At 44.6% G+C, this 25,291-nt stretch overlaps 1 protein-coding gene across 1 annotated transcript; it reads right to left on the bottom strand.

Annotated features, from left to right (window-relative positions):
* Nucleotides 1-484: 484 nt before the first annotated feature.
* Nucleotides 485-24,899, bottom strand: LOC309362838 (keratin, type II cytoskeletal cochleal-like). The gene is made up of 9 exons (XM_081898748.1): nt 24,232-24,899; nt 22,547-22,755; nt 14,282-14,342; nt 11,877-11,972; nt 9,323-9,487; nt 7,936-8,061; nt 3,826-4,046; nt 2,715-2,749; nt 485-1,670 (listed from the first exon to the last, which is right to left on the bottom strand). The coding sequence occupies exons 1-9, from the start codon at nt 24,637-24,639 to the stop codon at nt 1,480-1,482; spliced, it is 1,512 nt and encodes a 503-aa protein (XP_081754874.1). The 5' UTR covers nt 24,640-24,899; the 3' UTR covers nt 485-1,479.
* Nucleotides 24,900-25,291: the final 392 nt, after the last annotated feature.

The raw sequence follows: 25,291 nt of genomic DNA on the forward strand, positions 1-25,291 counted from the left end.
ACCTTATGCTGTGTGAATGATCTTGTAATGAATTTCAGAAACAGACCTTTCTGTTGTTTTCTCAGTGGAGTCATTGATCCAGTTCTCAAATCCTAGATTTCTGAAAAAGTTACCATATTTTTCCATCTATAAGACGCTCCCATGTATAAGACTTTTGGGAGACTCAAATTTAAGAAAAGGGGGGGAGATGGCCCAGAGTATAAGACGCCCCCTAATTTTTGACATTATTTTTAGGGGGAAAATACGGTAATTGATTGCTCACTTACCCCCCTCCCACTACAAGCATTCACTAAAGTTATAGCTCAACTGTGACATATAAAGAGTTAAAATGGTGTCTTGAAATTCATGATTTTTTAAAAAAAGCAGAATGTGAGAACATGTGCCACAATGTGAGAACTGGATACTCTTAAGTGGTTGTGACTACAATGTGGAGTAGGAGAAAAAATCCATCACAAAACAGAATATAATTCAGAGAAGAAATTTATTTTTGTGACTTCCACATTTTCTCCCCCAAGAAAATTGGGAGGGGTGGTAATCGATTTCTGCATCCAAAACAGAGGACATGGAAATTGCCTGTATAGTTTGGAATTTCGTTTTCCAATTATACTTCGCTCTCAGTTAAACCAACAGCGAAACTCCCCTTGATCTCAATGGGAGCAGCACCACAATTTAAGCCAGGGATGGGGAACCTGTGTAGCCACCCCATAATAGCAGTGCACTATAAGTATACTTGTTTCAAAAGTGCCGGAATGGGGAACTCTCTAGAATTCATTGGCTATACTTGCTGGGGCTGATGGGAGCTGTAGTACCCAGAGGACTGGAGAACCATTTTGGTTCAACAGGCCAGATCTTTATCTCCCACCATCCTACAGGCCAACTTTGACAGGGGGGTGTTCCCTGTCAAAGTTAGTCTGTGGAACTTTGGGGTAAGCTATAGCAACAGAGCAGGATTGAACTTCCTGCACATCAGCTGATGAGCGGGCAATTCAGTCCTGATTTAAGCAGGGTTCAGGTGCCCAAGAGAGTTGCCCATAGGGAACCCACTTGCAGACTTGAACCAAGTTGGACTCAAGGGCACCAGCTGATTTACGGGGAGTTCAATCCTGCTTTCTGCAAGGACAGGCTGCGTGAGCAGCTGAGCCAACCATGTTGCTAGCTGGGCCAAACCTGACATCACATACAATGTCTGATGTAGGGCAGGTGGACATGGTTTTGGGGAAAGGGTCTCATGGGCCAAATCTGGCTGGAGGTTCCCCATTCCTGAATTAGGCTGTTGATGTGGGAGGTGGGATAATGCACTTGCAGAATATGGCACCATCATTTCATTCATTACTGCTGGATTTAGCAGCCAGTTTGGTTCTTGGGAGATAATGATCTCATCTTCCCTATCTCTTCTTTACTTTATCTACCTCTGTTCTGGGGGAAGGGGTGGGGGGAATGGAGATGTGTTCAGGCAGTGATGACCTTGGGTTTCTGAGCTTAGTTTCTGACACTTCGTCTGGATGTGCTTGTTGTCATGCTGTATGATGATTTCACGGCACCTGAGCCACCTCCAGAGGAGAAGCTGAGGCCTCCGCCGCTGCCCATTCCACTTCCCAAGCCGATTCCTCCTCCGAAACCATAGCCACCTCCGCTGCCATAGGAGCCACCAGAACTGGAGTTGAGCACAGCTGTAGGACACCAGGGAAACTGTGTATTAAGCTTGGATACAGTAACAGTGTGGCCTCTTTTTGGGGAAATGAATTTCCAATAACAAGGGAATGCTTCCAATAACATGGAATGGGTTTATTAACTAGGGCTCAGCAGCAACTGTCTGTTACAAACATTTCTGATTGTGGTTATATGCTGTTCATTTCAATAGCAATCTAGGCCCCAACTGGCATTCCTAAAGGTAAAGGTACCCCTGACCGTTAGGTCCAGTCATGGACGACTCTGGGGTTGTGGCGCTCATCTTGCTTTATTGGCCGAGGGAGCTGGTGTTTGTCCACGGACAGCTTCCGGGTCATGTGGCCAGCATGACTAAGCCGCTTCTGGTGAACCAGAGCAGTGCACGGAAACGCCATTTACCTTCCCGCCGGAGCGGTACCTATTTATCTACTTGCACTTTGACGTGCTTTCGAACTGCTAGGTTGGCAGGAGCAGGGACCGAGCAATGGGAGCTCACCCCATCGCGGGGATTTGAACCGCCAACCTTCTGATTGGCAAGCCCTAGGCTTTGTGGTTTAGACCACAGCACCACCCTCATGCAACTGACACTCCTACCAGGTAGCAAAGATGGGAATCTCCCCCGCAACTGCAGAACCTCTAATGATGGAGGAGGAATATATTTTAAATAGTTTTATACAGAGAATTTGGTGGTTCTGACCAGATCAAGCTTTGCTCACATTGAGTCAATTCTTATATTGAGCAACCGCTTATGTCCAAATGTTTTGTGCATTTTTGGTTTGGTTTGCCCAACTTAATTATACACAAAATAATTTGCATTAAAATTATATGGTTATATGTATAAAAGAGTCAGACCTGATGCTGCATTATATTTGTGTATATTCATATTAATACACACGTATTGCATATGTATTAAGATTCCACCTCTTCTCTATCTGCTAAGCAGGGCTTACAGTAGGCTGTGCTTGCCAAATAGTCCGGATGTATTATGAACAATTGTGGTAGAAGGGGAAAGGAAGAGAGAGAGGAGGTGGGAAAAACAAACTTACTCATGCTCATAGAACCAACTCCATCACCAGCCAGCCTATTGAGAAAATAAATCAAGAGCTCCAGTTAGTTCTTAACTTTTAATGCCTGAAGGATTATAGATCTTGGCAACAGAAAGGGAACACAAAATAAATGGTTGTCTATATAAAATATTCAGAAGAGACAGCTGTGTGCCTGTAAATAGCGACTGATAATTAATGCAGTGTTTCCCAACTTTGGGCCTCCAGCTGTTTCTGAACTACAACTCCCATCATCCCTGACTAGCAAGACCAGTGGCAAGGGATGATGGGAATTGTAGTCCAAAAACAGCTGGAGGCCCAAGGTTGGGAAACACTGAATTAATGGACACGTTCCAGTCCTGGGGGAACCATTTGGAACCGCCCTGGAACCTGGACCAGGTTACAAGTCCACTTAGCCCTCCAATCTTCTCTTTCCAGTGCCAACCAACTTGGGCAAGTGGCCTGCAAGTGGAAAGGCAAAACTGAAGTAATAATATTTGGAAACAGCTTAAACAAGCCTTTCCAACCTCTATCACTTAGTAGCATGTGAACTGTTGAAGCACAGTGGGTAAAGAACAGTCCTGTCCCAAATCAAGAGATCTCAGCCAGGCAACCTTATGATTTTTCATGGATCAATTGATCAGTCACATTTGTGTGACTTTGCAAATGGGTAAAACCAGCAGCTTGAACGCAAGAAGCAAAATTTGCTTTTGGATGATGTGTGCATGCACTAAAGCAGACAGCAGCTTAGAAAGGCTACGCAAGACATTAAAATAGGGTGATGCCCCTCCTAAGATCTTACAGGGCACACCACCTGCACTGTTTTAAAAGTACATGACTTTAAAAGCAATTATCTATTTTAAAAATTTGCTGCTTGGGAACACCTCTTTAGCTTATTGCTTTTACAATAAACAATGGGTTTTATCCCATAACAGTAATAGCCAGAAGAGACACATTAACATGAATGATCGTGACTAACTGAGATCCATTTGAATGGGTCTGTTGGGTAGGACCTAGCTGGATGCAACCCAACTGAGGCTAACCAATCGATGGTTCAAACATTGCAGCCCTAGTGAAGAGGTTAGATGATTTGAGCATGGCATCTGGCACTCACCGGCTCTCCTCTCCTTCCAGCAGCTTCCTGTAGGTGGCAATCTCAATATCCAGGGCCAGCTTGACGTTCATCAGCTCCTGGTACTCCCTCAGCTGACGGGCCATCTCTTGCTTGGCTTTGTTGAGAGCAGCCTCCAGCTCTGCTAGCTTGGCCTTGGCATCTTTGATAGCCATCTCCCCACGTTCCTCTGCCTCAGCAATGGCAGCATCGAGTTTAGCACGCTGGGGGGAAAACCAAGGCATAAGATTGTTTAGAAGTTCTGCCTCTCCATCCTTCTGCCCCAAAGGAGAGAGAGCAGCCCAAATGGCAAAGGTAAAAGCTCTGGTTTTCCCAGTAGTGATGTATGGAACTGAGAGCTGGACCATAAAGAAGGCTGATTGCCGAAGAATTGATGCTTTTGAATTATGGTGCTGGAGGAGACTCTTGAGAGTCCCATGGACTGCAAGAAGATCAAACCTCTCCATTCTGAAGGAAATCAGCCCTGAGTGCTCACTGGAAGGACAGATCCTGAAGCTGAGGCTCCAAGACTTTGGCCACCTCATGAGAAGAGAAGACTCCCTGGAAAAGACCCTGATGTTGGGAAAGATGGAGGGCACAAGGAGAAGGGGATGACAGAGGACGAGATGGTTGGACAGTGTTCTTGAAGCTACCAGCATGAGTTTGACTAAACTGCGGGAGGCAGTGGAAGACAGAAGTGCCTGGCATGCTCTGGTCCAGGGGGACACGAAGAGTCGGACACGACTAAACTACTAAAAAACAACAACATGAATTGCATACAAAAGTTTTCAGGTTCAACCCCCAGTGACATCTCCAGTCAAAATGGTCAATAATCAGGTAACCAGAAGGACCCTCTGCCTGAGAGCCTGGAGAACCACTGCCAGTAGGGTGGGCTCACAAGCCTCTGCATAGAGCGAGGAGAAAAGAGCACATGGATTGGCATAACCTTGGCATGTGCTAATTGGTATGCACAGCTCACCATTGTAGGGATGCAGCTCGCCATTGTAGGGATGACTGTGGCTGAGTTACCAGTGTGTGCCCGTTCAGCCTGTTGTCCTGGCACTAACTGTGGGCGGGCAATTTCATATCCCCTCCCTGTTCAGAGCTCCTTCTCTTTCAACTTGACTTGGGTTGTACAGTTCTCCAAACACAAGACTGCCTTCTGCAACTTGGGACATATGGTCACTCTAACCACCTGACAGAATGGAAAGCACTGGCCTAGATGGGCCTGTCATATAATAATGCAAAGTGGCCTCCTATTGCTACATGCCACCTGTTCCACTCTCCACAGCAGTGAGCAGCTAACAGGACCAGTGGCAGCGGCGTAGCGTGGGTTGTCAGCACTCGGGGCAAGGCAAGTAATTTGCGCCCCCTTACCCGTGGAGCCAGGTAGGGGCAGAGAGCTGAGAGTGCGCCCCCCCAGATGTTGCGCCCGGTGCGGCCAGCCCCCCTGCACCCCCCCCCCCGCGCTATGCCACTGATCAGTGGTCAGGGATTATAGGAACTGTAGTCCCCAAACATCTGGATGGCCAAGTTTGCCTATGCCTGCCCTAAGCTACTGAATGTAATGGGGCCCTTTATATGTTCAGCTGTCCTTTGTCAACAACAAATTGTCGCTGTTTTTTGTGTTGAATATATGCTATATGGTAATTTATGGACCTGATAGATATCAATAAAGCCATTTGAACATAACAAAATATGTACATCATAGGAGACTACACAACACAAAACACTGTTGCTGTATGTAGGTTTTATTTTATTTGTTTTTTTATCTTATATTTTGGAAATGTCCATCCAGGTTTTTTTCCTTTAATTTTTTTTTTGGGGGGGGCCAAGAGAGTGGGGCCCTAAACTACAGCTTGTTTAGCTTATATGTAAATCTGGCACTGCCAATCCACATTGCTCTTGGCTTTATCTGTGATAAATAGGTCCCACCTATTGTTGCCTGCTAAAATTTTCCTTTGTTGTGCTAATAATAATATTATAATAATTTATTATTTATACCCTGCCCATCAGGATTTAACTTCCTTCCGTAAGACAGAGCTATTCTGCCTGGCTTTCAATTTGAACTTAGCCTGATAATAACAATAATAAAAATTTATTATTTTTACCCCACCCATCTGGCTGGGCTTCCCCAGTCACTCTGGGTGGCTTCCAACAAAATATTAAAATACTGTAATACATCAAACATTAAAAGCTTCCCTAAACATGGCTGCCTTCAGATGTCTTCTAAAAGTCTGGTAGCTGTTCTTCTCTTTGACATCTGGTGGGAGGGTGCTCCACAGGGCGGGTGCCACTACCAAGAAGGCCTTCTGCCTGGTTCCCTGTAACTTGGCTTCTTGCAGTGAGGGAACCACCAGAAGGCCCTTGGTGTTGGACCTCAGTGTCCGGGTAGAACGATGGGGGTGGAGACGCTCCTTCAGGTATACTGGACCAAGGCTATTTGTTTCATTACCGTAATGGCTCATTACCCCAGGCTAACACCTCACACAGTCCTGACTTAATTGACTTTTGATACTTGAATACTTGGTTCATAACAATACAGTGGTGCCCCGCAAGACGAACGCCTTGCAAGATGGAAAACCCGCTAAACGAAAGGGTTTTCCGTTTTGGAGGCGCTTCGCAAAACGAATTTCCCTATGGGGTTGCTTCGCAAGACGGAAAAATCTTGCGAGTCCCCGCGGGCTTTTGTCGCCTTCCCCCCCTTTTCCTAAGCCGCTAAGCCGCTTAACAGCTGATCACTAGAAGCCGCTAGACCGCTGTAGCGCTAATCTGCTAAGCTGTCAATGGGCTTGCTTCGCAAGACGAAAAAAACGCTAGACGAAGAGAATCGCGGAACAGATTCTTTTCGTCTTGCGAGGCACCACTGTATATATTGCAGCAGGGGAGTGCATGTCCATGCTGCAACAACTGCTTACAATCAGATTGCTGATTGTAGGAAGCAAAGATGACTGAGACTCAGATGACTAGCCAACTGCATTGCTGCCAATGACTCATTTATTTCTTGCACTCCCATTGCTCTGTTATCAGTACTAGACTCTCCTGTAATGCAATGTAAAGCGTGCAATGCAAATATAAAGGAGAGGAAGGGCGTACTGCTGAGCATCTGGGCTTCCATTCATTATTCAGAGGCGGTGAATTGGGTCTCACTGTTTGCTTCGGTGTGGATGTTTGCTGGAGCCACCCTGCCCTAAAGCCAAACAAACACTATGGGGAGTGATTCACAATGGCTTATCTCCCCAGCTTTTGAGCAAGCAAGCTTTCTGGTTAATTCATCATGAAATATCCAGTCCTTGAGGGCACTCATCAGCACAATTACCGTGCTTTTAAAAAAAATACAAAAAACCAACATGTCATTCACTCAGCGAACTGCCAATGATTGACAGAAGACAGAAGGAAAGAGTAGTAAACTTCCTGGCCAGAACTGTCATGGAACCAACATTCATAGGAGACCTGCAGGATCAGGCCAAAAGGCTACCTTATCATAGTGGCCAATGCAATGCCTGTTAATGAGAAACCCACAACTTTAAACTGAAATTACAGTTCTTGAGCACGGGTAGGCAAACAAAGGCCCGGGGGCTGGATCTGGCCCAATCGCCTTCTAAATCCAGCCCGTGGACGGTCCAGGAATTAGCATGTTTTTACATGAGTGGAATGTGTGCTTTTATTTAAAATGCATCTCTGGGTTATTTGTGGGGAATAGGAATCCATTCTTTTTCTTTTTTCAAAATATAGTCCAGCCCCCCACAAGGTCTGAGGGACAGTGGACTGGCCCCCTGCTGGAAAAGTTTGCTGACCCCTGTTCATGAGGGGGGCATCAGTTTCTTCCAGGGGTGGAGGAAATGGAACTCTCTCTCTCTCTCTCTCTCTCTCTCTCTCTCTCTCTCTCTCTCTCACACACACACCCACACCCACACACCCACACACCCACACCCACACCCACACACACACACCCACACCAAGTTGGCAATTATAGAAGCACAAAGTCACAAGAGGTGTGGGGAGTGGGGCCTGTTTGACCTATGCAGGGACATCCCCATAATTCATTTAAGTCAGTCTGTGTGTGTGTTGTATCACGGAAAACCCCACGAAGAGTTCTTTCCAGCTACTCACCTGATTTTTCACATTCTCAATCTCAGCCTGCATTCTCAGGATTGTGCGGTTAATCTCAGCAATCTCGTTCTTCGTGTTCCGCAGGTCATCTCCATGCTTCCCAGCACTGGCTTGCAGGGCTTCATACTGAGATTAACAGAGAGGAGAGATGCTGTTGAAGGTGCAGGTGGAATTTGTTGCAGCAAAACAGTCTCCCTTCCTCACCACAGGCTCTTCTTTCTGGTGACAGGGCCAGTGCCAAAGTCATATGGTACCTATAGGGCGGCATTTAACTAAATAATATGCTAGTGCAAGAGGATTTCTCCTGGCACCATTGCCAAGTCTAAGGGGTGGGCACAGGGGGAGGAGAGAAAGAGAGCATTCTGTTGCACAAGGAGAAATTTGCACTGATGAAAATTATTTGCTTATTACTGCAGTGAATGCAACCCATTGTATGCACTCAGGAAGAGTTAATGTGTTTGTGGAAAGAGGAAAATGAGTACAGAGAGAGATTACAAAAATGGCGTTACCCTTTCATTGTTAGAAAGATCAGCTCATCTGTCTTTTTGATTATTTGTGTGAAGTATCCTGAGTGCATTAGCCAACAGGCATCACACAATAACACAATGCAGAGGAGGATGAGGAACAATTGGTTAAGGCAGTGGCGTAGCGTGGGGGTGCAGGGGGGGCCGGCCGCACCAGGCGCAACATCTGGGGGTTAGGGTTAGGGGGCGCAAATCCACGGGTTAGGGGGCACAAATTACTTGCCTTGCCCCGGGTGCTGACAACCCATGCTACGCCACTGGGTTAAGGTGGAAATTATGACATCACAATGGGCAGATCAGATCGCTTGGAACTATGCACTTCCATTATAGAAGTCCTGTCACGGCTAAAATGGCCGCTGTTTCTTTAATGCGAATAAAGCTGGGTCAGCATGACTCAGCGGCCTGCACCAAGTTGTATATATAGAGTGAGAAATGTTAGTTTGCTGAGGCTGGTGTTTGGGTTGGTTGGTTAGTGCTGGTGTGTATAGTTATTCAGTCGTGTTTTGCACAAAGACTTTTAAGAATAAAACTCTGCAAGGATATTCTCGTGGACTCTTTTGTACCGACAAGGGTCCGAGGACCAGGCTGAGGAGACAAAGGGAGGTCAGAACCCTTTCCTCCTTTTTTGCTTTTTACAAACACTGACAAGTCCTGGAGGCTTTAAAAGGTAGGTGTGATCATCGTGGGGAGGGGTCTCCTTTGCGGATCAACAAGATCAAATCAGGGAATGCAGCAAATATGAAATGTCATTGACTTCTCATTAGTCAAGACCATAATTGGTAACCAACTCATTATGGGAGGATATTATTCATATCCCCAAACAGTTATTTCCTTATGTGTTCATCTTTGCCACTATGGCTCACCTTGCTTTGATACCAACTTTCCGCCTCAATCCTGCTCTTATTGGCAATCTCCTCATATTGAGCTTTGACTTCAGCAATGATGCTATCCAAGTCCAGGTTTCGGTTGTTGTCCATCTGAAGCACCACAGAAGTATCGGAGATCTGGTTCTGCAGCTCACGCAGTTCCTGGAAAATGAAAGAGACGTGCATTCATTGTCTGTTATCCTTCTTAACATCCTGCCTTTCCTTCAGACCAGGAACCATTAGGGTTTATGAGTAACAAAATTAAAGTCTGGCGGGTAGAGGGAGAGACACACACACCCCAGGCAATTTCAGCAGGCATGCAGTGGGAGGGGGGAAGCCCTGTTGTGCAAGCAGAAGACCTTACACAAGGCTTCTGCTGACAGGACGTGTTAAGGGAATCCCATCCTCTTATCATTTTCATCTCTGGTGGCTTATTTTCAATTTGCATTTAAAATCTTAAGAAGAAGAAGAAGAAGAAGAAGAAGAAGAAGAAGAAGAAGAAGAAGAAGAAGAAGAAGAAGAGGAGGAGGAGGAGTTTGGATTTGATATCCCGCCTTTCACTCCCTTTAAGGAGTCTCAAAGCGGCTAACATTCTCCTTTCCCTTCCTCCCCCACAACAAACACTCTGTGAGGTGAGTGGGGCTGAGAGACTTCAAAGAAGTGTGACTAGCCCAAGGTCACCCCTCAGCTGCATGTGGAGGAGTGGGGAAGCGAACCCGGTTCACCAGATTACAAGACTACCGCTCTTAACCACTACACCACACTGGCTCTCCAGTGGTATTTCTTCTTAGTGGCAATATTGAAACGGAGGAAGGGCACTCCGCTACTACATTTTCCTTGCCCCTGCAAATCACTGAATAGTTCCCCACTTTTGCCGGAATTAATGGTCATGTGAAAGTGTGTGCCAATTTAACCCAGGTTTCATTGACACAGAATGATACCTGGAGCAGATTTGGAGCCCACCATTTTTCGGGGTAATCCTGATTCCACCTGGGGGAGAATCTGAAACCAACTCTTAAATCACAGGTGGGTCCTCCAAATATTGCTGGACTACAGCTCTCATCATCCCTGACCATTAGCCATGCTGACTGAGGTTGATGGGAGTTGATGTCCAACAACACCATGAACACCCTCTCGTTCAAATTATAACTCAAAATGAGCCAGTTTCAGCACACCAACTTTAACTTCCCTTTTGGGGTGCGTGTGGTGATAACTGACTGATTCATCTGTTCAGTTCACCACAAGGTTAACATAGTTGCTTGCATGCAGAATTTTAAAGTTGCTGCAAAATGGTGGACATAATATCCAGATAAACCATTATTGCATCTTTATTGGTTATGTGGCTTAGCATGCACAGAGAATAATGGGGACAAATGTCCCACTGAAGCCCAGACACCAGTTTCAATTATCAACTGGTACAGGCTCAGAGGTATTATCTCCCCCTGTTCCTGCAACGTGGCCTATACTGATTTCATCCCGCCACAAGAATATCAATATTAAGTCATTAAACCAACAAGATCTGCAAACTTCTCTTGACTTTCATCTGCTGCAGATGAGAAACATGTGAGGAAACCAACCGGATATGCTAAGCAAGGGCTAATTGTCTTCTTCGCTACAATACATTACTTAACAATACTTTTTTTGTTGTGAGCACAACAAAAAGTAAATACAGATGACTAGAATGATATGCCTTTAATGTTTGTTGCTTTCATCACAGAGAACAAATAACCATCATTTGCATTCAGTGGCTTATATAGCAACATATATTGCACCTGGATTTTCCAGTCTAAATTTCTTTAGACTTGATCAGTCTCATTTTGAACAAAGTGCTGCTGTTCACAAAAGCCTTTTAATCCTAACCCTTCATGTGTCTTTGCATGCAGCCCCATTGGGGCTCCTATCCATTGGTCCTCCTATCCAAATGGCAGGATCAACCATGATCCTGTGAAACATGGCCCCTAACCACAAGTCTAAAACAGTTTTTTGCTGTTTGAAGAACAAGCAAAACTTCTGCTGAAAATTTCTACCCACCCACCTGGGGCATTTAGGTTTTAGCTTCTTGGTTCAAAAAGGAAACAATGTCTGCTTGTTACATTTTAATTTGGCCTTTAAGAGCATTGATCGTCTTCATCATTAAAGTCTTCAAACATCTTTCTTTCATGCCTTATTGATGGGTATATTTAGTGCCTTGAAAGGACGCATGCAAACATAACCATGTTCTTGTCTTTTTCCTAACCAATGTCAGGGCTGAGCAAAAATATTCCCTCCCATTTTAAGAGCTCAATTTGAGAAGGCTTCATCTGCAGAAGCTTCCAGCATTCAATCCATGGTATCTCCAGGTAGGGCTAGGAAAGGCTACAGTGTGAAACTCTGGAGAACTGCAGAGACCTTCACCATCCTAGTGCCCTCCAGCTATTTTGATTTACAACTCCTGTCACCCCTGACCATTGGCCATGCTAGCTGGGAGGCTGTTGTGAGTTGGAATCCAACAACATCTGGAGGGCACCAGATTGGAAAAGGATATCCTAAATGGTGGAAAGAGCATACTTACATTTTCATAGAGTGCCCTCAGGAAGTTTATCTCATCAGTCATTCCATCCACCCTGGCCTCCAACTCCACCTTGTTCATGTAGGATGCGTCAACATCCTAAAAACACAATCAGAAAACCAAGTTTGATAACATAAAGGCACATATTTACATGTATGGTGGGAGTGTCACTGATTGGCAGTTTTGAGAGAGATGGTGTTCCTAGCACTTAATCTAACAACAAAGCAAGAATTGATACCAACCGCTTTGTTAGCATTACTGGGGATATGGGATGGGGCCAAATGCAGATGGTTTGAATAAAGAATAGATTCTCTAATTACTGTTTGCTGTCAGGATGGTTATTGCAAGAAAATATTTAGAGGAATCAAATTTATGGTACAGTCAAATCTGGTCCATAGCTATTGCTGGAAAATAGGAATTAGTAACTTTTCAGTTTTAAGTGAGACTGTTATAATACATCAAGGAAAATATCCTGATATTTATAAATAAAATAATTATGGCTTTTCGCAGGGACTGTGAACAAAATTACCCACATTTGTATTGTGTGTGTTTTTAATTTTAAATCTGCTTGTCTTTCATTATTCTTGTGTATTATCGAAGTATATGTTCTTCCTTAAATACATAAAATAAAGAAAACCAAGTACACTGAATGAGATTTCACTGGAGTGAGGACTATGATGAAGAGAAAACTATTGTCACCTTGTGCAACTGATGGAGAATTCCACCTCCATGTACCAAGAGTTAATCACCCTCGGACTGAAAGCCATTGTGCCCTGCTCTTAATATGAACTGTCCTAGTCCATCATCATCAACATCATTTTATATGTATGCCACCTTTCCATAGTTGAAACTATGCTTAAGGCGGCTTACAACATGCTAAGATCTACATAATTACAAACATAACAGAAGTCATAAACAATAAAATACGTCAAAAATACACAACCTAATGGAAACAATTTCCACACAAATAATAAAATCTAAAACTAAAGCTATCAACAATAATATGAATAACAGCAATAGCTCTCTCAACCCCCCGTAAACAATACTCCAGCCCAGGAATCTGTTCAACAGCCTCAGCTTTTGTAGCTGGAGTCAGTCAGCACTCCAATCTCCCAGGCCAGATGGGAAAGGGCCAGTATGGCAGGGTGCAAGTCTTCCAGTCAAGATGGTCTCATTTAAAACAACAAAGATAAAAATTAAAAACAGTTTAAAAGAGGAGCTCTCGGTGGTAAGCCGCAGCCGCAGTCCTTGTGAAGCCTGTCAAGCCCCACCCCAAGCCAGGTGGAAAGAGGCAAGGGTGGGGCCCTTCAGGCCCTCAGCAGGCAGTCCAGGGGTTGCCAACCTTATTTGGGTCTGTAGGTGCATTGCCAACCTGGAGAAATTCTCCTAGACACCACACCACACATCAACCAAGCACACACAGCCATCTATTCTTTTGGTTACAACAGTTATTTTCAAGACTAACTTCAGTGTGAGGAGGAGACACTGTGGGCTCCAGGGAAGGCTCTTGGGGCACATGTGTGCCCACAGTCACCACGTTGGCTGCTTTTGCCCTAGTTTGTTTCCAACATTGCCAACAGCCTGTTTGACTTTGGGTAAGTCACCTTCCCTCTTTGTGTTCCTTTTTATTATTTTCCTTGTCTATCTTGTCTGTTTGATTTGTAAACAAAGGGAAGAGAAAGGCCGTGTCTACACAATGGAAAATGTGCTTTGGGTGTCCAGCCCAAATAATAAGGAAGCGTGTGCAATATTCAGTGTGATTCAGTGCATCAGAGGTGCCCAACAATTCTTTCTTTACTGAAAATGATCTTCAAAGGTGTTAGAGCATCCTTCCCCCAGTAGAAGTAGAAGTCTGCAGCACACTGATCACTCTGAGAAACGATTCTCTGGCCTTCCCATCTCCCCCACCTTCCATGAACATAAGCCTGATCTTCGTTAAGGTTGTCTTTTTCAGAATCTTTGCTGCATTCAGGTCTAGCTCCTATAAAGAGCAAGTGGAGCGGTGATACAAAAACTGTACTACTTAACATTGCAGGCGGGGAGAACATCATTGAATGCTTCTCATGGGGCAAGGGGAAGATCCTATGTATGGGAAGCTAGCATATCAGGGAGAAGGCAAGTCTAATTTTCTATGTGCATTGTGGGTTTTTCCAATATGGACCAACACTTAGCTATGTGACCCTTCAGCTCCACTTTGTAGTGCACTGTCTCAAAACAGTTTTGCCACCTCCTTCACTTTAGCAGATCTCAATTCATAGAGAGCTGCATAAATACTACTGGAAAAGCTTGCAGCATTAGCATCTTGAGTGTGGCCATCAAGGCACACAACCAGCCAACCATAGGTTTTGAGTCAGAACACATATGATTACCAATGACGCTGTGAGTAAAAAACTGTTAGGGCTTCTCACCTTCTTGAGCACAACAAAGTCATTTTCTGCTGTTGTGCGCTTGTTGATTTCATCTTCGTATCTGTTAGAAAAAGGGAATTAAAATACATCATTTAAATGTACATGTAGCTTAGTAGAACCATAGAACTGGAGAGTTGGAAGGGACCCTGGGGGACATCTACCGTATTTTTCGCTCTATAAGACGCACCAGACCACAAGACGCACCTAGTTTTTGAAGGAGGAAAACAAGAAAAAAAATATTCTGAATCTCAGAAGCCAGAACAGCAAGAGGGATAGCTGCGCAGTGAAAGCAGCAATCCCTCTTGCTGTTCTGGCTTCTGTGATAGCAGCGCAGCCTGCATTCGCTCCATAAGATGCACACACATTTCCCCTTACTTTTTAGGAGGGAAAAAGTGAGTCTTATAGAGCAAAAAATACGGTAGTCCAGCCCCTGCAATACAGGAATATGCAGCTCTTGCATACATGGATCAAACCTGCAGCCTGGGCGTTATCAACACCATAGTCTAACCAACTAAACTAACAAGGCAAAAATCATGGCACACAAACTCCAGATTGTTCTCGAGCAAATCAAGACCATTAAGCGTATTTCATCCCCCTTCCCTTTCAATGACAACCAACTTTCTCTCTTTCCCTCTCCTCCCTTTGCAGAAAAACAACTGTACTTTGTAAAATATTCCTTCATACCAGATTCACCAATCCTGAAAGCTACTAATTAAGTTAGGCTGCAGAGTTTAAAGGGTGCAATCCTTTTCAAACTGGGAGATGGAGCCCTGGATGTTTGATCCAGCCTCCCTGCCACCAGGGAAACTGGCAACAACCTGGCCCAAATAAACGTAAGATTTCTGACATTGGTATGGCCAAAATGGATGTGTGCTAGGTGTGGTTCAGGGATGTGTTGGGGGGGTGGAGATTTGGAAACAGCTTGGTTGTTCCCACTATGTTGGTCCAAAGCTCTCTTGGGAATTTCCCTCCTGGTGTCCCCAATGAAACAAAAAAGAAAAGAAACCCCCTGAGAAATGGATAGAGAATTGCAGGAGCACCTCCAGCCTGCTTGTGAGAGTCCAGCAAGGCTGAGGGTGAAACCACCTTTGAATTTCTCTGCCCACCAGTCTTGGCACTTTGTCAAATCAAATAAATTCTAGGCACCAATTACCTGCAATATGCAAAATCAATACAGCATTCTGGTTTAGCCTTTGCTACTTGGCTGTCAAAATCATTCAGTGGAGCCTCTATTTTCTCTGGTTCTACTTGCCAAATACGAACACAACAAATATCTGTACTTTTCATTTTCAGGAGCAAAACTGGTCTGTTCATAATTGCAAAGGTGTGTCCTAAATCTAGGAAGCCAGTTATTTTGGATTTGGAAATTTGGGGAGGGGGGGAGATTGAGGGAGAGAAAGATGTTGCTCTAAGAAACACTTTTACATAGCTAGACCAATTTCAGTGCATGGCAGGAAATGCAAAAGATGGAAGAGCAAGATGGAATGGAATGGAAAAAGTGTGATGATGAACAATAAAAAAAATACCTTTGTGAAAATTAGATACCCTAAGTTTCCTGACACGGGCAAAAAAACATGAAAATAGTGCTGTGGTTTGCAGCGGCCACAATTTCTTCTGCTCTTAACCAAGAAGAAACACTATTCAGACTCCACACTGACAAACACAAGATTGAGTAGGTACAAAATGGATGATAACTAATCTGGCAACCATCCTTCTGAGAAGCATCTAAGGATTAGAGTTGACCTTCAACTATGTAAGAGTCAAGAATGTGGCACTGTTTCAAAGAAAGAGGAAGAAACAGTCATCCCCTCCCTTCTCTCCACTCTTGAAGACGGATAACTGGTTTGGCAATGGCCCTTGAGCATAAATACCAGAGGACTGGAATGGATTTCAGTTTCCATAATTGGTCAATACTGTTGCAAAACCCCAAAGGCAACAGATAGAACAATAATCTTCTCTGCCCCTTCAGTGCTGCCAGTGCTGCATTTGTGGGGCTGTTCCTATTTGCATTTCAGATGCCTGCCAGTGTCTTTTCATGAGGTTATTGGCAAGAGAGAGAGAGAGTTCAAAGGCCTTTGTGCAAAGATAGTGTAGTTAAGGGCAGGCCTTCCTCTGTGTCATTTACAGCATTCACGTAAACGGACTTTGCTTTTATTCCACAGCCATCATAACTTCAAAGTACTTCATATCCCCCTCTCTATTGTCTTGTTGGTGCTTGCTGAACAGTTTCCTCTTTCAACAAGCCTTCTCAGTGGAGATTGCTATCCTATCTGGCCTCTTGCAAATAACCAATTTTATATATGCAATATTTTAACTTTTTATATGTATGTAATTGCCTTTTATATGTTTTTAGTGTCTTGTAAGTCACTTTGAGATGCACCACAGGAAGCAATTCATAAATTGCTGCTACTACTACTACTACTTTTGTTTTTGGCAAATAATTTCCACAATATATATAATATCAAATCTAACCTAGAACCCTAGGCTATTGAGCCAGCATAGATTGCATAGATTCCCACCACCCTTTTGATTTTAAAATACCTTGCCCTTCCCTGAAGGAGCTTGTGTGGCACATATTAGTCTCAAGAACAACTCTTCAACATTGCTTAGAATGTAAAAGGAGCTTCAGGCTGAAGACCCTTCTCGTCCAGCACCCTGGTCTCACAGTGGCCAACTAGATGTCTATGAGAAGTCCACAAGAGGCACATGGTCACAACACCTCTCTCCCCACTGGTGCTCCTCAGCAACTGGTATTCAGAGGCAAAGGGTCTCTGGTGGTGGAGGAAGAACCCAGACAGCACGGCTAGTAGTCTTCTCCTCCATTAATTGGTCTGACCCCACTTTAAAGCTATCCAAGAATGTGGCTATCACGGGAAGAACACCCTCTTGGACCACAGGCTTACAGATGCTGCATGCACACAAGTGATCTGGTGAACAGGATTTCTTTGAAATACGAAGCAGCACTTCACAACTAAATGTTCTTCCATGTGGTCACTGATCAGCTGAGCACAGATCCTGCTCAGGTATCAAAATTTGGCAACCCTAATATGCATTCTGTGACTAAGACTTGAATGGAGTTCAGAGATCAAGGGTGGGATTGGGGGAGGGCAGAAGGTAGATTAGGGGCTTACTGGTAGATCTCTGAGTGATTTCCAGCAGATCACTAAGGGTTTCTACTACCAGCTGTTAAAACAATAGCAACTCCCTCTCTCTCATACCTACGCTCTTCTGAATTAGCCTGCTGAAATGAAGAAAGCTTAAGGGGGAAACCAGGAGTGGATTTGTGAGTCAGCAGACTGTACACCCAGTTCTGGCCCTGAATACATATTCCTGGATGGATCATGTGCTTAGGGGCGCCCTGTTCTTTAATTCTATGTTTGCTCCTTATCCCTCTAGCAGATAACAGAGTGGATCTCACTATCTTGTGCTCTGCCCACCCCTGAAAGTAAAGAAAGGCTACCCTGAGCAACTTTGGTAGAAGGCGTGATAAAATTGTACTAAAATGAAAGGATTAAAACTTGGCTTCACTCTCAGTGGAAGTAGCAGCCCCTGAGTTCTCCTCAGGGCACATCCCACCGGTGAATAGGATAAGGTGATTTTTGTCTATTCCTCCTTCCCCACACCATGTGGACTAAGGTGCTGAATGCTGCAAGGGAGAGGAAGAGCAAAAGGCACCTCCCTTTGAAAAACCTAGGTCTCCCACATCTACGGATGGACAAATCTGTCAATTTTGGTTTCTCCACATTTCCAAAGAAAGTCTTCACAAAAATTCATCAGCATTTCCATGAGAATTTCTCCGAAGAGGCACCTTTCTACAGAGCAGTTTTCCCAAATGCAAGACATTTCTGTATGTTATTTTCACAAATGCATTCATTTTTATGCACACTTATTATGTGCATTTTTGAACATGTAACTTGGCAGGGGAACAGCATTGCCCAATTCGGAGAAGTGTGAATTTTGTCTTTCGGTTTGCATTGTATTTTGTGAACAACATATATGGGAAGTTCACCTTAAACTGATTCAAATTACTCCCCTATCTTTTTAGATATTACCCATGTCTATGTTTCCCCAAGAATATTGTTGGCAGCCTGAGCACAGCTAAAGTTGTCTTCACACTTGGTCTTTGAATCATCCCTGATTGAAATCACAAGGCAAGAAATATGAGACTGTTTCAAATTCACTTATCTCAGGGTAAAAAACAAACACTACTCCACAAATCTATATCACTTTTATCGGATGTTCACTGTCATGGCTCTCTCTTCCTTCCCCCCAAAACATTGTGGGAGCTGTAGTTTTGCTGAGAATTCTCCACATTGCATATCTTCAAGTATGCCCTTCTCACAGAACTATGTATCCCAGGGTTGACTGTTGAAAAAGAATGACTTTTATACCAGTTTAAATATGCATTATAGATATGCCCTTGGTTCAGGAAAACGCCCTTTGATTGTAAAGCAATGGCAGCTGTTTCAAAGGGGTAATTCAGATGATTAATAATATAGCAACCCTAACCAAGCCCTACCCAGGGTCGCTGTCTCTCTGCACCCCCCACCAGTTATCCTAGCTATGCATAATACAGCTGCACCTGGGGAAGGATTACTAGTTATTGACTTTATGGGTCACACCCTGGGGGTTTATCAGTACTGTTTGCTTTCTGTTCCGGTCTGAGCCAGTTTGCCAACTCATATATATTTTAAAGCACTATAGGTGGGGCGGGAGTTAGGGTGAGGAATTGGTTCCCATTGAGACTTCCTCCAGGAGCATGAAGGACCTCTTGTACAAGATCAAACTGCCAACCTTTGCTCCGCTCGTCTCCATGGAACTCTTTTTAATAACACCAGGTGTGTTCCTTTGTGAACTGCAAAGTTTGTCGACAGATACAACGTTTAAACTCTGCCCGCCTCCCACCGGCCTTGTAGAAATTCTTTGCCAAGGGAGAGGGAAAGCCAGGGGGGGGGGAGCTACCTTTCACTCACTCAAATTTTCCTCTTTGAATTAATTGCACAAAGCAGCTAATCTCAATTGTTAGAGGACACGAAATGCACACACATTGCTTTTTAAGTGCGTGGCCGTGCAAGAACACAGCATATGGGTACACAGTGAAAGCGTAACAGCTGAAACTTGATTTACTAAAGCTTTAAAACACTGGATATGTGATAGAGCAGGAGCTTGGTTTAAGTTCTGTAGATTCAGGGTGCGGCATAGTAGTTAAGAGGGCTGGGGAGTGGTCTGGGGAAAGCTGAGAGAAAATCCTCACTCAACGTTGAAGCTGGCTGGGCAAGCTGGGACCAGTTACTCTCTCTTGGCTTAGCCCACCTTGAGGGGACAAATAATGGGGGCGGCTACAGATGGAATAAACCATCCAAGCTGGAAGGGCAAGGGCAAAAAGCTATCTAACCCAACTCTGTGTTGTGACTGTGCGGGGAAAACTTTTGATCCACAACCTCACAGATGACACCTGACCTCCCTAATCCAAACCAGAGAGAGGGAGAGAGAGAGAAAGAGAGAGAGAGAGAGAGAGAGAGAGAGAGAGAGAGAGAGCGCACCTGTGACAACAGCCCCAGAAGAGTCGTGCAACCAATCCAAAGGCACATAACGCAAAAGGAAGTAAAACACCATCACAACCACCACCACACACATAACAATCTGCAGACCACAACGGAATCCAGAAGCCAAACTGCTGCTAGGGTAGACGTGAGCAAGCTTTTAACCTTAAGGTCACTGCACCTCTCTAGTAAGTTATGTATACCAGGACATTATTACAAGATGGAGGTGTTTAAGCCAATAAACCTGCTGGAAATTCCTTCTTCTGCCATATGCCAAAAAAGCTAGCAGGATCAGAGAAGAAGGCTTCAACCTAGCCCAGCAGGACTGCTTTTCATGCGCAGAGAGCTACAAGTGTGGGTAAGGGTAGCATATGGGTGAGGGCAGCATTCAGACATGTGATTTCCCCTCTGCGGCCTGAAATGTTGAAGTCCATAGTGGGCTGTGCCACACCCAGGTACTATTTCGGCATGAGGAAATCAGCCCTAAGGCTTGATATTTAAAAGGCAAATCAAGAGAGCTTAATGATGTCTCATGTGACATCCATGCAGGCCCATTGGGATTAAACCATATATTCTTTCTAAATTTTTGACACATACCCACACCATTTCCACTGCTGTTTAATGTTCTCGCACTTTAACAAAAGAGTAAGTCTGAAGTCTCTCCTCTAATATGTTATTGCTTCTTACGTGGCTGTAGAGTCCTCTCATGTCTCCTTATAAGAAATACCTTTCAATTTGATATCACAAATATGTTTTTATCAGCACAGTCCTGCTGCCCATCCCAGATCGACTCCAGAAGAGTTCCATGACGCTTCTAGCAAGGTAAAAGCCTGCTTTTTAACCAACCAATACCTGCTATACCACTGACAGAGAGCCTGTGACTCCCAACTCAGCAACATCAGCTCCAGGAAGTATAGCCATTGGCCAATGATTAGGTATGATGGGAGTTGTAGTAAAGCAAGACTTGAATGAGTGCAGATTTCCTATCCTTGTGTTATACAGCCCAAGTGTTTTCCTTGTGCTTTTTGTGGTAATTGCCAATGTATTACATTACTGCATTCTAATACTTTTCTTTTTTTTTTAAAAAAATTGCTTTTGTAAACTGCTTTGATACATTTTGGTGGTAGAGTGGTATACAAGTATTTTTATAGTAAAATAAATAAATAAAATTCAACTAGGGTGAGGACAAGTTTGTTCAATCATTCTTCCTTGAACTAATGTAGATAAAAACTCTGGATGCAGCCACCATGGATTTCCATGAACACAGAAGCACTGGGGTGGTAAACCTTTCCAAACTCCAGATGTCGATGAACCATAAATCTGGCCAACAAGATCTATGGTCAGGGATGATGTAGTTCAGAAACACTGAAGTCCTGCAAGTACCCAACACTGGCTGAAGCAAAGTCATTCTGCTGCTATCCTCTGCCATACCTTTAAGTATATGACATTTATTTAACACCCTTATCTTAAGCAAAATATGTGTCCACATGAATGCACTCTGAGGTCCTGCTCCAAGGTTGGGGAGCAGGAGCAGGTACAATAAGGGACCATGCAGTGTGTGGCTTCCAATGAGAAGAGTCTAACAAGGTTGCAATCAAACCATTGCATCAATATTCAGTTTGGGAAACTCAGTGCCAGGCAGGCAGGCTTCTGGCATCCATACAGGAAGGAGGGGAATTACAACGAGATATATTCAGACACTAAAAGGCTACCAGATCTTGGATGCTTTCAATCAAGGGCGGGGAACCCATGGCCCTCCAGATGTTGCAGGACTCCAGCTCCCATCAGCCCCAGCCAGCATGGCCAGTAGACAGGGATTATGGGAGCTGTAGTTCAGGAACATCTGACAGGCCAAAGGTTCCCCACCCCTGCACTTACCTGGGCGCCCTTGAAAATACTCCAAGATTATGAATGCCTGATGTTGCCTTTCCTAGGTTTATTGGATACTTTATTGGATTTCTTAAAAAGTTGATGCATCTTTTGCATGCTTTGGAAGATGCAGCAAACCCTCATACTGTGGTTGCAATTCTCCACTCATTTACCTGCGAGGAAGTCCCATTGAACTCAATAATTTGTAGTTTTGAGCAGACACTTGCATGCTCACACTGCGAACTGCATGAGAATCATCTCAGGGTATCTCTGCATACACCTGCTTAGAAGTAACCCCTAGGAAGCTCAGTGGGGCTTGCAGCAGCCAGGGGGGAAAGAGGACATGGCTTCTACACCTTTGCAGATTGCATTAGGTCACATCCACACCACAGAAATAATGCACAATTAATGCATGTGGCTTCCTCCTAGAAACTGTGGTTTGTTAAGAGTGATGGGAACTGGAGCTCTGTGGGATAAATTACAGTTCCCAGGATTCTCTGGGGAAAACCATGTGCTTTAAATGTATGTGCCCTTAGACTAGGGGTATTCAACAGGTGTAGCTTGCTTTGCCAGCTAAATCTGCCGGAATTCTTTCTTTGGTATTAACTATTAAAAGTGCAGGAATCCTGACCTCTCTTTTTGCACCTGACAAGCCTAGTGGGAGATACTTTGGAGTAGACGTGCAGAGGCTCACAGTGCACAATTACGGTTGCTTGGCCCCACTGAAACCAATGGGATCTGCTCTCAAAAGAAATGCGCATAGGATCGAAGCTTTAAGCTCTCCCATTTAGAGCTTTGTGAATGGGGCACCTGAACCTGCTCATCTCTGCAAAAACCGTTATGAATACATTACTTGTTCTTGAAATCCTCAACAAGATCCTGCATGTTCTTCAGCTCTCCCTCCAGGCGTCCCTTGTCGTTCACCAGGGCATCCAGCTGCCTCCGCAGGTTGCTGATGTAGGCTTCAAAGAAGGCAGGGATGTTGCTCCGTGTGGTCTTCTGCTCCTGCAGGAGGTTCCACTTGGTCTCCAGCATCTTGTTTTGCTGCTCAAGGAATCGGACCTGAAAAAAGCCCCCGAGGCAAATTCCATAAAGCCTGTCATTCTGCCAGCAGGACTCGAAATACCACAAAACAGTAGAAGATTATGGCCCTTCATGGCTCTCAGCTCTTAGATGTGGGGGTAGATGGGGCTGGGGGGGAAGGAATCCTCTGAGGAATGTAGATAGATGAGGGCGTGGGAGGAAGGAGATTCACTGATTATTTGTGGGAGAGGAACAGCTAAAACTGCAACACTCTGGGTAAAACTATGCTGAAAATGGAGATTTTTCATATCAAGAATTAGCATTCATCAGGTGAGTAAGATCCAGAGCACAGTGTAAAGAGTAGAAGCTTGGATTCAGGTACATGTTTTGCAGAACTTTTGGACTTCCGATATTTATTTAGATTTCTTTTGATCTACATCAAGATTGATTAACTATACCTTTTACTTCATTCCCCCCCCAAAAAACCCAGTTAAGGCTGTGACTGATCACTGATTCCACCCCCTGCCCCAGGACCATCATGCCTAAACTCACAGCCTGCTGACTGTATCACACTTGCGATGGGGGAGGGATGTGGTTACACAAAGTTACTGGGGCTCATTGTGTGTGTGTGTGTGTGTGTGTGTGTGTGTGTGTGGACATAATACTTTACAGGAAGTCAGTGTGGGCTGACTATTAAATTCAACACATTTCTTCTTGGGTAAGTAATGCAAACTCTACTGCAATGTGCCATGAAGGTGACGGCTAATGAATGCTTGTGATATACCACAGGGTAACAAATAAGATACTCCCAGGTATCTGAGAGAACTTAAAAAGAAAGAAAAAATGGTCCAGGAGCTAGAAGCAGATGTAATAAAACATTTATTAAAAATAAATAAATGGATGATAGGCTATATCTCCATGGGGTTGCAATCTGTCCTCTTTTACCTTATAAAGTGTGGTGCACTTTAACAGAGATTTATTGATCAATCAATAAAAGAGGTGAAGCTTCAGATTCATTGATATTTTTTTTAAAAAAAATATGATTGAACCTAGCAAATCCTTTAACTGCCTTAATTTCAGATGTCAGGTTCAGAGAACTGAAGCTGCAGCAAGCAAAAGATCACTGTATGTATGTTTTACTTTGGATCCCCTTCTCATTCCACTTTCCCCAGGGTGTGGTGTTCTGGTCACCGTCTTCACAACATGAGGGAATAAAAGCCATCATGTTGAAGTTGTGACTCCAACACACCCTGCTATTAACCAGGCAGTGAATAAGGAGGATCACCAAGAAAGCAATGGCAGGGTCATGTTGGTCATCGAGTTACAAATCAAAAGCAGAGAACAAAGGCCAGGTGCTGCTTCAAATAAAATATCTAGCAGAGCCACAGTTGAGTTTACAACAAAAGACCATGCTTCTAAGCAAAGCACAGCCATGGCCCCATGAGGCCTATAGAGAAGCTCCTATCGATTGCTGGGACACTAGAGAAGGATCAGAATAAGCTACGTATAGCTCACCTTATCGATGAAGGATGCAAACTTGTTGTTGAGGGTCTTGATCTGTTCCTTCTCCTCCTTGCGCACCTTCTGGATGGTGGGGTCGATTTCCAGGTTGAGGGGCGACAAGAGGTTCTGGTTGATGGTGACCTCTTGAATGCCTGCAGGCGAAAACCCTCCACCATACATCCCTCCATGTCTGCTGGAACCGAGGGCACCGTAGGAAGACTGGACACTGTAGGAGCTGGCGGGGGCAATCCTCCTGACGCCAGAACCCAAGTTATAGAGGCTGGAGCTGCCAAAGCCCCCCGGCTTGCTAAAACTGCCGCCACCTCCGATTCCACGAGATGAAGAGACGGAGCTGACTCTGACCTGGGTGAACCCACCAGACCCGGCCGCTGAGCGGGAGCTGTAACCAAATTTCGACATGGCCTATTCAAGCAGGGCTTTCCTTATTTTGGAGAGAGGGGGTGGGTGGGAAGAAACAACAAGTGAGGCTCGGAGGAGTTAAAGAGAGAAGCGTCCCTCTGAAGCTGCAGGCTGGCACTTCCTCTCCTTTTATCCGTTAGAAAGAGCTTGGGGGCAGAGCAGGGATCGTTTTACTGCCTGGACTGGGTGTGTCTGGCGGACGTCCCACTCCTTGCCTTCAACCTGCTGAGCATACACAGGAGAAACACAGCCACAGAAACCCTATCGGCTCCACTCCCTGCACCTTGCACTCGCCCCACCTTTGCTCAGAGGCGGCTTTCGCCCTTTGTTGCCGCACAGAGAGAGCTGGTTGCACTCTGAATGCTTCCATAGCCTTAGGACATTCTCCCTTCCCTCCTCGATTTGTCCATGTTCGTGTGGGAGTCAGGGAAGGGTGCCGCAGTTATCGCACATTTTTTTCAACCTCTTGCTGCGAGCAAAAAGATTTAAAAGCAGACAAAGCCAGGGTGGGTGAGGGAGGCTAGAAAAACAGATGAACAAAATGTGATGGGAGAGGTGTACTTCAAATGTTGCCTCACATTTGACATTTCACTTCTGCGCTATTTTTCTGAGGTTTTATTATTATTATTATTAAAAAGAGGATTCGCTTATC

Source organism: Podarcis melisellensis (assembly GCF_964234715.1).
Source record: "Podarcis melisellensis genome assembly, chromosome: 2".
Taxonomy (NCBI): domain Eukaryota; kingdom Metazoa; phylum Chordata; class Lepidosauria; order Squamata; family Lacertidae; genus Podarcis; species Podarcis melisellensis.

Coding starts and splice junctions, on each gene's coding strand:
- LOC309362838 (XM_081898748.1), bottom strand. CDS start 24,639: ATGTCGAAATTTGGTTACAGCTCCCGCTCAGCGGCCGGGTCTGGTGGG. Junction 22,756..24,231: donor TTGCATCCTTCATCGATAAG/GTGAGCTATACG, acceptor GGCTTTTTTCAG/GTCCGATTCCTTGAGCAGCA. Junction 11,973..14,281: donor ACTTTGTTGTGCTCAAGAAG/GTGAGAAGCCCT, acceptor TTGTGTTTTTAG/GATGTTGACGCATCCTACAT.